This window comes from Scomber scombrus, chromosome 16 (assembly GCF_963691925.1).
Source record: "Scomber scombrus chromosome 16, fScoSco1.1, whole genome shotgun sequence".
Taxonomy (NCBI): domain Eukaryota; kingdom Metazoa; phylum Chordata; class Actinopteri; order Scombriformes; family Scombridae; genus Scomber; species Scomber scombrus.
The window spans coordinates 17,165,065-17,181,463 of record NC_084985.1 but is presented as its reverse complement, the minus strand read 5'-3'; the positions used below and the strand labels follow the sequence as shown (position 1 = coordinate 17,181,463).

General features: G+C 39.9%; 1 protein-coding gene across 1 annotated transcript; it reads left to right on the top strand.

The window, feature by feature from the left end:
- Positions 1-5,338: 5,338 nt before the first annotated feature.
- On the top strand, positions 5,339-14,977 carry LOC133996015 (catenin beta-1-like). Its single transcript, XM_062435545.1, has 17 exons — positions 5,339-5,469; positions 6,441-6,490; positions 7,089-7,298; positions 7,550-7,800; positions 7,986-8,224; positions 10,268-10,469; positions 10,588-10,732; positions 10,902-11,005; positions 11,201-11,335; positions 11,539-11,742; positions 11,887-12,045; positions 12,142-12,261; positions 12,439-12,589; positions 12,687-12,808; positions 13,327-13,387; positions 13,737-13,932; positions 14,040-14,977. The coding sequence occupies exons 2-16, from the start codon at positions 6,478-6,480 to the stop codon at positions 13,925-13,927; spliced, it is 2,307 nt and encodes a 768-aa protein (XP_062291529.1). The 5' UTR covers positions 5,339-5,469; positions 6,441-6,477; the 3' UTR covers positions 13,928-13,932; positions 14,040-14,977.
- The last annotated feature ends 1,422 nt before the right edge of the window (positions 14,978-16,399 follow it).

The following is a 16,399-nucleotide window of genomic DNA, read 5'->3' as shown; positions in this document are numbered from 1 at the left end:
AAACAAAATTGCAAAGTCTTGTTTTTTAAGATGAAGGGATGAACATACCAGTATTTGTGTGTGTGTGTGTGTGTGTGTGTGTGTGTGTGTGTGTGTGTGTGTGTGTGTGTGTGTGTGTGTGTGTGTGTGTGTGTGTGTGTGTGTGTGTGTGTGTGTGTGTGTGTGTGTGTGTGTGTGTGTGTGTGTGTGTGACTGACTGTGTGTGACTGACTGTGTGTGAGAGAGAGTGAAAGCAAAGCAGATATAGAAAGTTAAGGATGTTGTTTCGAATTAGACTTGTACGTTGAGAGAGTTTTTGGCTGTTTGCATTGTCAACCAAAAGACAAAAAACATGACTATGCTCTTACACTACAAGCTCTTAAAACACAATGCATACACTATTATTACAGCAGCCCTGTCTGCTATACTACACAAACAAAACATGACAGAAAAACATACTACAGAATCAAACTTCACAGTTAAACACTAGTCCTGTGTAGAAGACACCTGAGGTCCATCACGGCACCCGGTTCTACAATTGGCCAAACTCCCCACGCACGGCTCAAACCTGTAGATAACAGACAGCGCACTGGAAAAGGGTGGGTGGGTAGCTGAGCTTTACTTGTACAGAAAGAAGCACTAGTGATTCAGTTCCATAGTTACTGCTGGCAGGGTGGTAGGTGGGCAAGGGATGGGGTGGGGGGGTTAAGGGTATGGGGAGGGTCACATCAAGAATGTACAGTCATTGTCTCGCTGATTGGTCCTGTTATTTCAGAGCTCTGTGTTGGCGTTTGTATAATCAGATCTGTTAATCAGTCAAATAAAAGGTGTATTTATTCGGATTCATCCAAATGGCTTCCCTTTCGTTATTTACCGCATTGGTATTGTTTGCTTCCCTCACTCTCACACTTTCATTTTGTGATATAGAAATTTGACAAATGACAAATATCTTGCAGTTGAAGATCATTCAAACAGATGACCTGCAAGACGCTGAATAAACATATAGATAACTGGATGTTCCTTGCTTGCAAACACTGTAAATGTTTGTGCCAGCTTCTGATGCACAAAGTTCAGCAAATGTTTAAATGGAAGATGATGGACATAAGAGTGCTTGTACTATAACAAGCAGATAAGTGCAGTGCTCTTCCTCTGGTAGCACAAAAGGATAACGGGGGAACAAGATATCAAGTATTATTGGGGGTATCTGTAACATCTTAAGATACAGTTCTGCACATACTGTCAATGATACTCATAATGCTTATTGTTAACATTTTTAAAGGTGTATTTTTCCTTGACTTGGTATTTTTTAAGCCATTTGGGGTTTTTCATTCAGTGCTTGTAATTAAAAAATAACAATGAAATTTATGAGCCACAATGGTATTTAGTGTAGAGCTATAGTAAGCAGTTTCACTTTTGTCCACACTGCATTGGTGCTATACAGCTGCTGCTGCTGTCTGACTGATATCTGCCCTGCAGGGGGGCAAGTGAAAAAAACACCTTACACAACACTAAAAACTTTTTTAGTGTTGTTTCAAATCTATGATCAATCATGCCAGATTGTACCACTGTTGAAATGTACTGCAACATACAGACAGGGATTTCTAATCTTGTGTCCACCCTGTTCAATGAGGTGAATGAGGCTAAATAACAGAAAACACCTCTCTGTATGATGAAATATAGTTCAGCAGTATTACAAACAACCTCCAAATGATCATACAGTTGATTTAATGCCTCTCTGAAAACAGTTTCAACAAAAACTGAACATTATAACTTTAACGAAGTGAGAATTTACTGCAGGACTGTTGTATTACACTACAATACTTTTAGCAAGGTGGACATGATGCACTGGCAACTACTGGCAACAACTAATTTATGGCAGTTAGTATTTGTATTGTTTATTCAAGTAATTCAAATGTTGTTTACAAGAAGCTATCTGGCAGACACCACTGCACACAAGCAGACAGAGGAGCTTTGTTGTCATTACTGTTTCGGGCAAATAAGCCAACTCATTCCAGGGGCAACATGGTGAAAAATAGTGGTGGTTCAGGATAGTTGTCAAAATCAACCAAAGCAATATATCAACATAATCAAAATAACAGCTTTGCTCAGTCATGGGTAGATTTTTAATATTTAAGTTTAATTAATAATATTGTACATTTAATAACTGAAGATGTGTTTCTGAGTAAAAACAGTTAGGAAGTGATTCTCCCCTGATCTCCGATATCTGGGCGGTTTGGTTGTTTTTGTGAGACCAGAGTGAGTTGTAACACCTTGTTACCAGAAATGTCAGAGCTCGATCACCATATTTGCCTTTCTATATTGACATAGAAATACATATAAGACAGATATTTACAGTTATATAAGACAAACTGATATAATACCTCTTTTGTGTCCGCACAGCAACACGTCAAACCTCCCAAACACATTATAGTAACCTCTTAGAGCGCAACTGCAACTAATTGTCACAAGGATTCATAAAGATACAGCAAGATTTAAATTGAATAGTATCGAACTGTATTATCAGCTGTATTACTAAGGTAATCAGCCCCTACAAGTAACCTACTTACTTGTAATCAGATTACTTCCCTACAAGTAACATAATTACTTGTTGGAAGATAAATAGTGGTAAACTGTATCAACTGTATTACAATACATGAAGGTAATCAGATTACTTATGGGAGAGTAATCAGATTACTTTTGGGAGAGTAATCAGATTACAAGTAATCGAAACACGTGTTGCCGCATTCACAACGGCAAGCACGGGGGACAGTCGTGAGGGTTTGGACCGGCAGTGGCGATTGCCAAACCGTCTAATCTAATTCCTAATCTATCTAATTCCTAAACAATTATTTAACTTTTTGGTAAGATTGACTGACCTTGACAGAGTGCTGCACGGTCCATGCTGTCATGATGTACACCTTATTTGGTAATGTGACATGACATCACTACTCCCAAGTCTTGTTCACAAACATCTACCTGTGCCTTAGTTACCTCAACAGATGCTTAAACCACTATCTGAAGTTTTCTCAACTTAAAACTTTCAGTGGATTGCACTACTTATTAGTAAATTTGAAAGTTTGGGTTAGCTCAACTTTTTTCATAGAACAACAATTTTGAAGTTCGGCTTTTTATAGTGTAGGTGTTTGACTTGTAGGAAGATGTTTCTTATATTATCTGTGCCATACTGTACTTCTCCTTATTCAAGTAGGCCTAAATTAAATACACCAGCTCCACTGTGTGCCACAATTGGAGACAGTGGATGGGCTTCGTAATTTTCCCTGAGGCTTTGATGTTTGTACCAAATACTGACAAAACACTGACAACAATGGAAAAACAGGAATGAATCATGTCATCACCTTATTTGACTAACTGTGTACAAAATATTGTAGTTGACACAATTGTTTATATTCTGTATATATGTTTTATAAGCCTCCTACATATTTCTGTTATTCTTTGAGAAATAACATTGTATAGGAAAGTTTGTCAGTCAGTCATTGGGGTATAATAAAGATAATAACTTTCCATTTCCTGCAGCAGCAGTAGTATACTCTATAATAACACTTTGTACTTTAACCTTTTCATGCCTGTGGAACGTGTCAGACACATGAACACACCCTGTACTATTACTGACACTTTCTGTTTTGAATGTTTTCATGTAATACGTTTTCAGTACATTTCTTCATATAGCTATAACAACAGGTCAAATCTTACTGATTTACTGTAATCATTGTGGTGGTTGTTTGTATGTTATGTACAAATAGATGTTTAATATCAGAGTGACTGTAGTTATACAGGTTTGTGTATTGCAATTAGTTTAAATCATAGCTTAAAATGGAAATGCATTTACTTCATATATAGCATGTAATTTCATTATTTTGACTGCTGCATTCTTGTCAGTGTTTTGTCAATTTTCATTAGGTGGGTATTTAATTTTTCATGTGGTAATAAAGTTGTGGCTTTCCAAAGAAAACTGAAAATCAATCACATCTTCCTATTGTAGGCCTATATGGTTTCAATTGTTTGGGTTTTTTCCTCTTAAACTACTGTGGCTTATAGAAAACAAGTTTTCAGGGCAAGTGCAAGTCTAGTCTATGTGTATGTAAAGTGGATGAGATGAGAGAGGTGACTGACAGGTAACACTGATACTGATCAAGGAAAAGTTTGAATATTTGAATTAGATAAATGAATGATAAAGACCTGTTAGGGGAAATGTTTAAGAGGCAATACTGCCTTCAAAAGAGAAAAAACACATAATTTTAAAGAGTTGCTGATTCATATTTTCCTTTGTCTAGGACTATAGGCTTCTTCTTGTGCACCCACAAGTACCCAGAAAGTGATTATATAGGCTGGTAAAATACTTTGGTCAGAGCGTTTAATAGACGCCAATTTTCAGTCAACTGGTGATATGAAGGTTGTGTACTTTGAGGATGTTGTTTTGCTTCTGGACTGGATTTGAATGTTGATTTAACACTGATTAAGTTTTGGGGAGTATTGTGCTTTAGTCTGTTCCTCAACTGCAATGTGTGTGTGCGTGTGTTTGTGTGTGTGTATATGTGTGTGTGTGTGTGTGTGTGTGTGTGTGTGTGTGAGGGATTTATTTGTTTGTTTGTTTTTTTCTTAAAGCATTCTTAATGTCAAAGACTGTTGTTTTATCTTTGGAAAGAGGTTCAAACACTCTTTTTTTAATCAAATTTCTACTGGTAGGCTACTGTAAAAGCCACAACACTATTCTGATTGTGGCCAGTTTGTATTTTATCAAAGGGCAGATGGTTAAATATTTTGTGAGTGTGAGATGGTGTTACAGTGTTTCATATTTAATGTGATTCATTCCTCAAACCTTATCTATCATGAATGTATTGCTAAAAGGAAAGTGTAGCAATTGGTGTAGCAACCAAGTATTTGTTGCATTTTTAGAATCGACCCAAAGCCTGCCCCCCTCCTAAAAAAGGTATAACCATAAGCAAAAAACAAAACAGAAGAGTGCTGGTGGTTAGGAGCCCACTCAAGACTGTCGGGGGCCCTCACGGGTTTGCGTTACGGTGCTGACCCCTCTCTGTCATATCACAGCAGCTTATGAATCACATTCCACTCTAATGAATGCACCTCGCCCGCTCCACCACTACTGCAACTGAGAAACATCCTCATCTACGGTTTGAAATAAACTCAAGTGTTGAGATGTCCGACTGGTCTTGATATAAAAACACATTAATATCTGACAATATCCCCAAAAGATTTTGACAAATTTGATGCAATAACTTTATTTAAAATGGCGCCCTATTTTTCCCGAGTGCGGCAGAATACTATATTTTCTCTTTTTCGCCATCTTGATGTTCGATCATGCAAGCGGAAGCAACACATTCGGCGGAGTAACAGCGGGTGTGGTTCGGACTTCTACGGGTGGTTCACCTAGCAGATCTTTTTCCCCGTTTTTAGTCGAGCGAAAGGAGGACGTTTCCCTGATAAGAACCACGGAGGAGCCGCTCGACTCTGGTAAAGCTATCCTGTTTAGTACATCTATCACACAACGTATACACACTGCGTCAATTATTGTTTCGGCAGAGAAAATCATCTTTGGCTGGGGAGGGGGGCTCCGGTGGGGTTTTCTGCTTTCAGCACAGCAGGTTTTTGTACGGTGGCGCTTGGATCTACTTTTCAGACGTCCTGGCTAGCTGAGCTAATCAAATCTGAAATGAACAGTTGGAGGGCTCTCTTGAAAATCCCAATTACAGCAATGGACTGACTTGTTGCAATAGCGACTTCTCATACTGGTTGCATCTCCGGACAGCGTCTTTTAAGTTTGGACATTGTGAGTGAAGCCTTAAGCGGTGTTTGTTTATGTTAGCTAGTTGGCTAACTAGCGGAGGGGTTAGCTACGGACGTTAGGTTAGCTTAGCGAGGTTTCAAGGTAAGCTAGCGGTCTTGAATTATATGTCATTATAAAATGTTTGACAATAAGTGTAACCTGTACACTTGGCTGACTTTTTGTGGATTTTGGTGAGGCAGCTCGATACGCTGGTAGTTAGAACCACCATGAGAGGAGGAGTCATGGAAGTGACTGCGAGGCGGAGGGGGTAGCTTGTCTCATTGGAAACCCAAGCTGCGAGGTCGGAACTTGGCCGTGGTTAGAGGGGAGGGGGGAGAAAATATGCCTTTGATGTTCTTTGCCGCTGAATGGTGAATTGTGTTCGTGCTGGCCTGGAAATACCCACCGCTTTGCTCTCTCGGCTGGAGGTGGAGGCTCGGCATTTCCCCTCCATAGCTACGTTAGCAAACAAGCGCCTGAATCAGAGGGGGCCTGGCACAGGTAACGTTACCGCACAGGACAACGGGTTTTATTATTGAGACCACGTTGGAGAAACGCATAAACATTACGACTAGGTTTGACTTTGGCAAACTGAACTCGAGGTTCAGTGCGAGTTACCTTATTTTCTTCCCCTTGTGTACTTTTGCCTTTTTTACAGACATATCTGCTGTGCGGGCTGAGGGCAGGCAAGAACAATGGCTACCCAGTGTAAGTATGAACAACTTAATCAGACATGATTTTATTTCCATATAAAAAAATATATGTTAATATGAACAGGAGGCATTCACAATTTACCTTTAACCTCCATGCATAAGAGGTTCTATATACATAAAAACATCATCAAAACTCTTAAGCCTCGAGGCACTGTGTAAATTGGAAAAAAAGTGGGAGCTGGATGAGCACATGTCACGGCATCCCAAGTACTTGCAATCTGGTTTTTATTACATCCAAGTTTGTCATTTAGGTAAAAACTTTTCTCAGGATTGTAAAGGGAAATAGATGTTTACATAGTTAAATTTAGGATCGGCACCAAAGGGCATTAGAGCATTTTCATTTATGCTTGCTCATTTTTCTTATTTCTTATTTTATTCTCCTTAATTTTCCCAATGACTCCCAGCTTGTAATTCCTACAAGTCTTACCAGCTTTAATTCAAGATTACACATATTAACGTATGTTGCATAACATTTCTGAAGCCATTTAAGATTATTCTTTATTCTTGACTTAAAGTGCAATGAAGTGAGAAACTTAAGTTAAAGATGATTTTTCTCCTATTTTAAAAATCAATGTTTCCCTTTTTTTGTGTAGCTGATTTGATGGAGTTGGACATGGCGATGGGAGACAGCAAGGCTGCTGTGAGCCAGTGGCAGCAGCAGTCCTACCTGGACTCAGGCATCCAGTCTGGTGTCACCACCACAGCACCATCTTTGAGTGGCAAGGGAAACCCTGATGCTGAAGAGGATGATCCAACTCTCTACGACTGGGAGTTCAACCAGCCCTTCACTCCCGAGCCTACAGGTATAAATCATCACATATTGCGGAAACAAAATTAAAAAGTTTAGAGTTAGATAACCAGATGGGAATGTCTAGTGATTTACTTAACAATAAAAATAATAAAATATATTATGTATTGCCATAAAGCAATCCTTATCATTGACTTGCCACATTGAGATAGCTACTTTCACTTAAATGATATTGAAACATCTCCCCCTGATTGACAGATATCTATAATCTCTCTGTATTTATGTTTGATATTACTTTTCTTTCAGACATTGAGGGTTATGCCATGACTCGAGCCCAGCGTGTCCGTGCGGCCATGTTCCCTGAGACCTTGGAGGAAGGCATCCAGATCCCTCCCACCCAGATTGATGCTGCCCACCCCACGGCAGTGCAGCGTCTTGCGGAGCCCTCTCAGATGCTGAAGCATGCTGTGGTCAATCTCATTAACTACCAGGATGATGCTGAGCTGGCCACTCGTGCCATCCCTGAGCTTACCAAGTTGCTCAATGATGAGGACCAGGTACGCATTTAGACACATTCACATTCAAACAATGAAGTGGCCCCCAGTTAATCTCATGTCCAGTAAATAATTTCCCAGGCATTTGCATGTATATTCACAGTTGTATAGCTAAACAGATGCATATAGTACCTCATAGAACCAGTACCCAGACAATACATGCTTACTGAACATTACCTCTGTTCTAGGTTGTCGTGAACAAGGCAGCTGTAATGGTGCATCAGTTGTCAAAGAAGGAGGCATCGCGCCATGCCCTGATGCGTTCACCGCAGATGGTTTCTGCAGTTGTGCGTGCCATGCAGAACACTGGTGATGTGGAGACTGCTCGCTGCTCTGCTGGCACGTTGCACAACCTTTCCCACCACCGTGAGGGGCTCCTTGCAATCTTCAAGTCTGGAGGCATCCCCGCCCTGGTGAAGATGCTGGGGTAAGAAACTGGAAGAATGTTGGTGGTCTTTACTCAATATGTATTAGCAGTTAATCAGTCTCCACAGTCAGCAAGAAGACTGCATAGAAGCTATCCTTCAATGATTTACATTGTTTTTTCAGAGGAATCTGATGGCAGAAAGTGGTTTTGATGAGTCACTTGTTGGTTTACCTTGCACCTGAGATTTGTGTTGATATGAAGACTAGTAGGTCATAAGGTCAGCCCTAACACTGTTTTAGAGGCTAACAGTGAGCAAAACCTTATCATAAACCAAAAGCCAATGTTTTAACATCAAACACTCACTCTGCACCACAGGTGAAGAATGTAGATTAAAAATGCAGCAATGTACTCTGCTGCTGTAAATATCACTAATAATTAATTAAATAATGGGTCAACAGCAAATAAAGATAAACAGTGGAAATGGTGTAGCTCTCACCAAGGATTAGTGTAGACAGCGGACCATCACATTCACAGAGAAGCATATCTATAAACAGTCATAACAAACCAGCAAGTAAAAAGCTGCATTCACATAGAAATGAGACCTGCGTAAAAACATAGCTCCATTATAGTGCAGGCTTGTGTGGCATAAAGGTAGAACCTGGTTCAATTTGGGCTGCAAAGCAAAGTTATGTCATCTGGCAAGATGCTGCGTTCAATCACATACATGCAAGCGCACATTCTTGGTGGATTACTTTGTAACATGGTTGCTGTGTTTTTGCCGTTTACTTCGCACCCATCACAGTGAAAGATATAGTTCCTACTGTAAAAAGTTTTCAGAGTTGTAAAATCTTATGGATGTGTTGGAGTATTACAAACTGCTGTGCAGTGTTTTGTTGTATGATAAGCCTGAAACCTTATAATCAATAGCTCCAACTGGATCGTATTTCATTATCTCATCAGTACCTCAAACAGTATGCACCCACCAACCCAGCCACTTGGATTGTTTTATTGCCGGATGTTTCACTGGTTTCACCTAGACTACCATTGTTAAATCAAAACTGACTCATCACTTTGAAGTGAGAATGACGAATGGTGCCGTTATCAAATAAAAAAGTCCAACTCTCCACCAACCAGCTCACAAGCTTCACAAACGTTTCATTACTCCACAGTGTATCACATTGGAAACCATTAAAATGTCGTCCTGCTTTGTTTTGCTCTTTGTGCTCTCGATGAAAAGCCAAACACTTTGCTGGCTGGCAAGTTGTGACCTGTTGGATGTCACGTGTAGGGTTGAATTTGCACCTGGAATCACATCACAACACTTTAAATGCAGGTTGAAGAGTAGCATGAGAGGGTGAGACAAACTGCCTGATTTTATTAGACTACAAACAGGTGACCATTTGAATATAATTATATTTGGATTTTTTTCTCATCCTGAGTCAAAGCTTATCATCTTTATAGGTATAGTAATTGTTAGCATCATAAAGTTATTTAGTGTCTTTATTTTCCTTGTGTGCCCTTAAAATGATGTTAATTGTTGTTTGAAAGCTGGATTATTAGGGCCAAAAAACTGTCATACTTGTAAAGAGCTCCAACGTACCAGTGGTAATGTGCAGATGTCTACACAGTGTTTGTGAGTAATGGGTCATATCAGAAAGTCATACCTTGTGGACAGGACCTTGGTAGCCATAGATCTCTGATCATCTGGCACTGTGTGGACTGCATGCTTTCCTGTAGTAACTTGTCAAGTTGGTCTGAAATGTCACTTAGTCATCTTTTTTGCTATTGAAGTGCAATGTCCTTTAAAAAAAAAAATTAGTTAAACAGGTGTGTGATTTTTACCACACTAGAAGCTGTAATAACAGCTCAGCGAATATAGCTAAAATATAAATATGTAACGATATATAAGAGCTAAAAATAAACTGAACTGAAATTCAAGTTTTTCCCGTCATCTTTTGAGCTTTTATTGCTGAGTCTTGATAGTGCCCACTGAAGGAAAACCTGTAATTTAGTGTATGAAATTGTGATAATTATCTGTTTGCATCTGAAAAAACAAAAATGTATGATTGTTTTTGTTTTGTGATTTTATTTTTTTTTCTTCAGCTCACCGGTGGACAGTGTGTTGTTCTACGCCATCACCACGCTCCACAACCTCTTGTTGCATCAGGAAGGGGCCAAGATGGCGGTGCGCTTGGCTGGAGGATTGCAGAAGATGGTGGCCCTGCTGTCTAACACCAACGTCAAGTTCCTGGCAATCACTACTGACTGCCTGCAGATTCTTGCATATGGCAACCAGGAAAGCAAGGTATTGGAACATGGACTGATTCATTCACACATTAATTGTAATTCTATTGTCAGTAGAAAGTAGAAACTAGTGTTAGATTTGAAATGCTTGTATAAACATAATCGTGTCTTTGTTTTAGCTGATTATTCTGGCCAGTGGTGGTCCCCAGGCCCTGGTCAACATCATGAGGACCTTCACATATGAGAAACTTCTATGGACCACAAGCAGAGTGCTCAAGGTGCTATCTGTTTGCTCCAGCAACAAGCCTGCCATTGTTGAGGCTGGTACGTATATACTCACCGTACAGAAATGGAATCTAAATGAATACAGTGGAAAATATATCATCACTGTGTTTACTGCATTTTCTGCTGTGTTGTGGTCTAGTTTTAGACACATATTGTATTTGTGGTTTAAAAAGATTTTTTTCCCCTTTCTTCTTGGCTTTGTGTGTAGGAGGCATGCAGGCCCTGGGGCTCCACCTGACAGACCCCAGTCAGCGTCTGGTCCAGAACTGCCTTTGGACTCTGAGGAACCTTTCAGACGCGGCCACTAAACAGGTAAAAAACACTCATGGAACCCCTCAAGTGCTAATATCTCATGTATGGATTTTATATTAAAAAAACTATTACTCAGACTTCTGACAACAATTAATTGTTTTGATATATAGCCAACAATGGCAAACATATTTTTGAATAATTTGAAGCGTTGAGTAACAACTCACTCACTGCCACCTTCTCCTCTGCTCTCTCCAGGAGGGAATGGAGGGTCTCCTGGGGACCCTGGTCCAGCTGCTGGGCAGTGATGACATCAATGTAGTGACATGTGCTGCTGGCATCCTCTCCAACCTGACCTGCAACAACTATAGTAACAAACTCATGGTCTGCCAGGTATGTATTTTATACACACACAACACCTTTTTGGAAACGTATTTTGGTTTCACTTTTCTAAATCTACATTTAAGTGTTCATGTTTGTATCTTTGCAGCAAATGGATGGTGTATTCTGAGAGCTGTCCATAGTGTCTGTGCTCTTATTTATTTGCTGTAATAACATTACATTGCAAGTTCTCTGATTAATGTGATCAATGTCAGGTTGGAGGCATTGAGGCTCTGGTGCGAACAGTGCTTCGGGCAGGCGACAGAGAGGACATCACAGAGCCAGCAGTCTGTGCTCTGCGCCATCTGACCTCTCGCCACCAGGATGCTGAGATGGCCCAGAATGCTGTGCGTCTTCATTACGGCCTGCCTGTGGTGGTCAAGCTACTGCACCCTCCGTCCCACTGGCCACTAATCAAGGTCATTAACCCTCACAGATTCTCTGTCACCTTTACATTTTACTAGATTAAGAACATATAATGAACCTTTGTCATGTGTGACATTACTGAGGGGTTGATCAGTACTAATTCTCACTAAAAATGTCTCATTTTCAACCTAATCTAGGCCACAGTTGGTCTGATTCGTAACCTGGCTCTATGCCCAGCCAACCACAGTGCTTTGCGGGAGCAGGGAGCCATTCCCCGATTGGTCCAACTGCTCGTCAGGGCCCACCAAGACACCCAGAGGCGCACCAGCATGGGAGGCAACCAGCAGCAGTTTGTGGTGTGTAACCAAACTAACAAAATGTCATGCTTTTTGTCTTTGAAGTCTTGGAAGTTTTTGTGTTTGATTTCCTTTCCTTCCCACACAAACATACAGGAGGGTGTGCGTATGGAGGAAATAGTGGAAGGCTGCACAGGAGCTCTGCACATCCTGGCACGAGATGTCCACAACAGAATCGTCATCAGAGGGCTTAACACCATTCCACTCTTCGTCCAGGTAAAACCACATCCTCATTGTAAAAACAGAGATCTACAGTCCCACACAAGATGCATGAAAATGTCAAGTCTGTTTTTTTAGCAGCTTTAATTTTCCTCCTCTGCCTGATTCTTTTCTTTTACCACTGTAAGCATTTCACCAACTCTCTGTTGTCTGACACATTGATGCCCCCTCTAGTTGCTGTATTCTCCAGTGGAGAACATCCAGCGTGTGGCAGCAGGTGTGCTGTGTGAACTGGCTCAGGACAAAGAAGCTGCTGAGGCAATCGAAGCTGAAGGAGCCACTGCACCGCTCACTGAGCTGCTGCACTCCCGTAATGAGGGTGTTGGTAAGAATATGTACTAATGTACACTATGCAAAGTTTTCTAATTGGCAGTGTCAACTTGAGTCATGTGACTTCACTTACTGTTTATTCTTCCCTGTAGCAACTTACGCTGCAGCTGTCCTGTTCCGCATGTCTGAGGACAAACCCCAGGACTACAAGAAACGTCTGTCAGTGGAGCTGACCAGCTCTTTGTTCAGAACTGAGCCTATGGCCTGGAACGAGGTACATATAAATACATTTACATGCACACACAAATTAATAAATGTGTAGCGTTTTCATATTGAAAAAGTGACAGTTAGATTTACTCAGCCATATCAACAATATTTGTAAACCTGCTTGATTTTTGTTTTGTTCATGTACACATTCACAAAGTCATTGTCCCACAATGCAGTGCACAAAAGAGATGGCGGAGCTACTCACAGCAGCAAATAAATACATTGAATTATTGTTTGTTTCAAGAAAGCTGAAGAAATAAATTGTAAAGCAAAATATGAATTCATAAAATCTTTAGAGAAACAATTTGCTCTTTGTGAACATATTGTACGGCACACACAAAATCATCAAATACAGATTGTTTTTGTAGGGTGACTGGTACATAGCACATTCTTTATACAGGCAGTATGTTAAATGGAATTGGGACAAAGACTAACACCCCTCCACATTGGCTGGTTTATGTCAGACTGTACTCATCGCTCTTGTCAATCGATTGATTGATTGATCACTCTTGTGCCTTTTTATAGACTGGAGACCTGGGACTGGATATGGGAGGTCAGGGAGACCCTCTGGCTTACAGGCAGGATGGTGAGTATCTGTTGTCTCCATAATGAAATCCCTACTTTCTCACACTTTATTTCATCATTTGATTATGTCATTTATACTTAAAAGCATCTGATTCTGTGGTTACATTTGATATTGATAGACAACTGCATTGTAACTGTATTTATTTGGGTCAGAACTGTTTTTTAATGTCATATGAGACTAATTTTACATCATCTTTCCCAACCAGATGTTATCACACGGTGCCACTTATCACTGCCAGATGTTTCTTTGCTTTTGTTTGAGAATAAAACAAATTCTCTACCGGCCTGTGTCTGTGTGATGGGAACCGTATGCACCAGTTTTACAAGGTTGTTTTTTTTTTGCATCTCAGATGGAGCCTACCGGGCCTACGCAGCACCCTACGGCCAGGACTCCCTGTTGGACCCCATGATGGAAGGTGCTGACTACCATGCTGACACTCTGCCTGACCTGGGCCACCACACTGATCCACTGCCAGACCTCGGCCACTCCCAGGACCTGATGGACAGCAACCAGCTGGCCTGGTTTGACACCGACCTGTAGGATTGGTGAGATTGACTTCCACAGAACACTTAACCTGCCAGTTCATAGTAAAAGCAATATTCATATAAATGGCAACACAATTTTAAAAATTTTGTCCTGTGCTCTTTTGCAGTTGTATTCTGATAGAACCTGCATTGTGATTGGCCTGTATTGTCTGAAGCAGCATTATGATTGGCCTGTAGAGTTGTTGAAAGTATAGAGAGGAATAAGGGGTCTTGGAAAGTGCCTGACACAAGAAAACAAAGAAGATGGTTGCCACAGGAATGTTAAAGCAAGTCGAAAAGGGGGAAAGTATCAGTGAGAGATGTGGAATCACACAATGGAGGTCTTGGAGCAGGTTACCTATATGGATGTGTGCACATGAGGTGGATCTTAAAAGTTGGAAACACATATGTTTTAGCCTTGCCTGTATTATCAGTTTTGTTTCTATTTTTCTTATTCTATTTTTTTATTTCTTTTTGTATTACTCATTCTCTGTTATGGTACTGACCCAGCTTGCCTTCGCACTAGCCATCTTCATTTTCTCTTAAATGCTAATCATTTGTAATTTTTTTTAAAGAAAACGTATATTACATGTAGTGTTTTAAGTTATAGTGATATTATACAATGTTCCTTTGGTTTATGGCCGAATGTGTAGAACACTAATAATCAGTTGAATTGTACTCTGACTTAAAGTGTAACATTGTGTAGTTTTTTTATAATCTCAGAAATGGAGAATTATGCATTCTTAATATGTGCTTGTTTAAGCATAAAATATGTCAGTGTCACAAATGTTCTAAAGGGGGATATGGATGAAATTGAGGGTGGGTTGGGGATCAATCTAGAGACAAGTGTTTTATATACAGTATCACTGGTAGGTTAACTATTTTGTATGCTATCATTGGATGTCTGATAGAAAAGTCTTTAACGCTATCATTGGTGGTCTTATAAAACCCAGTTTTATGTGCTATCAAGGGGTAGCTAGGTTGATGAACCAGTTGTAGTCCTGCTGTGCTTATTTTGGAGACGAAGTTATGACACGGCTGAACAATAAAATGGCATTTTATTTCATTTAGTCTCTGTCTTGTCTTTTGTCCTTCCATGTGTAAATGGAAAGTAATCAATGTATTGCTAATGTTACAAACTTAAGGATATGCTACATTAACTCATCAAAATTCAAATACATTCTCTTAAAGGTAGAATATGAAAAGAGGTATTTGTTTCCCTCCAAAAGCTACAATACATGACATTCAAATGACGGACCGCAAACTCAATGGAAGGCAGACATAATTCACAATGTAAATGAAATGAACCCTCAACCTTGTCTGTGACAGTCTATAAAATGTTTCCACTATGAAGTTCAAGTTCAAGTCAGTGAAGTTAAAAGTTGGTACTAAATTTGAGGTTTTTTGGTTTTGGTTTTTAAAAAAATCATAACTAGTTTTGGAAGTCAATCATGGTCCAGTACAGTTTTAAATTCCTGTTAAGAAGATGGTAGAGAAGTGTTTTTTTTTTTAATGAATAGATATTGTGCAGTTATTAGACATAGCAGTTTTGTGTTATTGCTAATGATAACCATTTGAATCCATTACCACAGTGTCACATTTACAGGTGCAGTTCTGAAATTTAAAAGAAGCATACACTTGAGACACACGGCCTGAAAGTCACTTGTCTCGTTCAATCGAGGGAGAGTTTTGCATACATTAAAGAGGCCACTTGATGGTTTAATCTGAAGGGCACATTCAGACTGTCCTCAATAGAGGCTTTCACTTTTATTCATCAACTAAGGTAAAGTATTGGTGAAGGACAATGGCTGCAAAAGGTCTCCAGACACTCTACAAAGAAAGAATCAAAATGCTGATTGTTAAAATCCCAAGCAGCAGTAGGAGAATGAGTCATGGCAGCAGAGCTTCAACAATATGTCAGTGCTTATATAAAGAGATGGGAAACAAGGACATGCCATGAGAATTTAAGAAAGAATGGAGGTTGATAGGTACTTTTCAAAAAACCTCGGAATATGTCTGTCTCTTTTAGTGATTTGTCCATTGTTGTTGCTCCCAACTCTTTCATTCAGTTATGCCTTCAAGAAAAGGTGGAAGAAAAAAAATCCAAATACGATAGAAATTCAGCTTCTTTGGAATGTATCTTATTACAGGTCGTTGTGTCAGCTCTTTAAAATCAATGAGCCATCAGAGTAAATGTATGTATCCCACTAGGACCTTTTCATAGCTGAATGTTGTCTGAGTGCTTGGGTGGGGCTGAGTGCATGATAATACATCCTGTTAAGTGAGTTACCTGGATGTTCAGTTACTTTGAGAATGTAATCCCTGTATGTTTAGTTTGTATATTTTCCAATTATCTATATCAAAACTAGAAGATAATGAATATTTTGGAGGGCAGTGTTATTAAAAACCCTACCAAAACTGTACACCACCTGTCCAATCACCCTGAACTGTCACCCAGTGGCAATTCGACATTGCGTGCTGTCTAGCT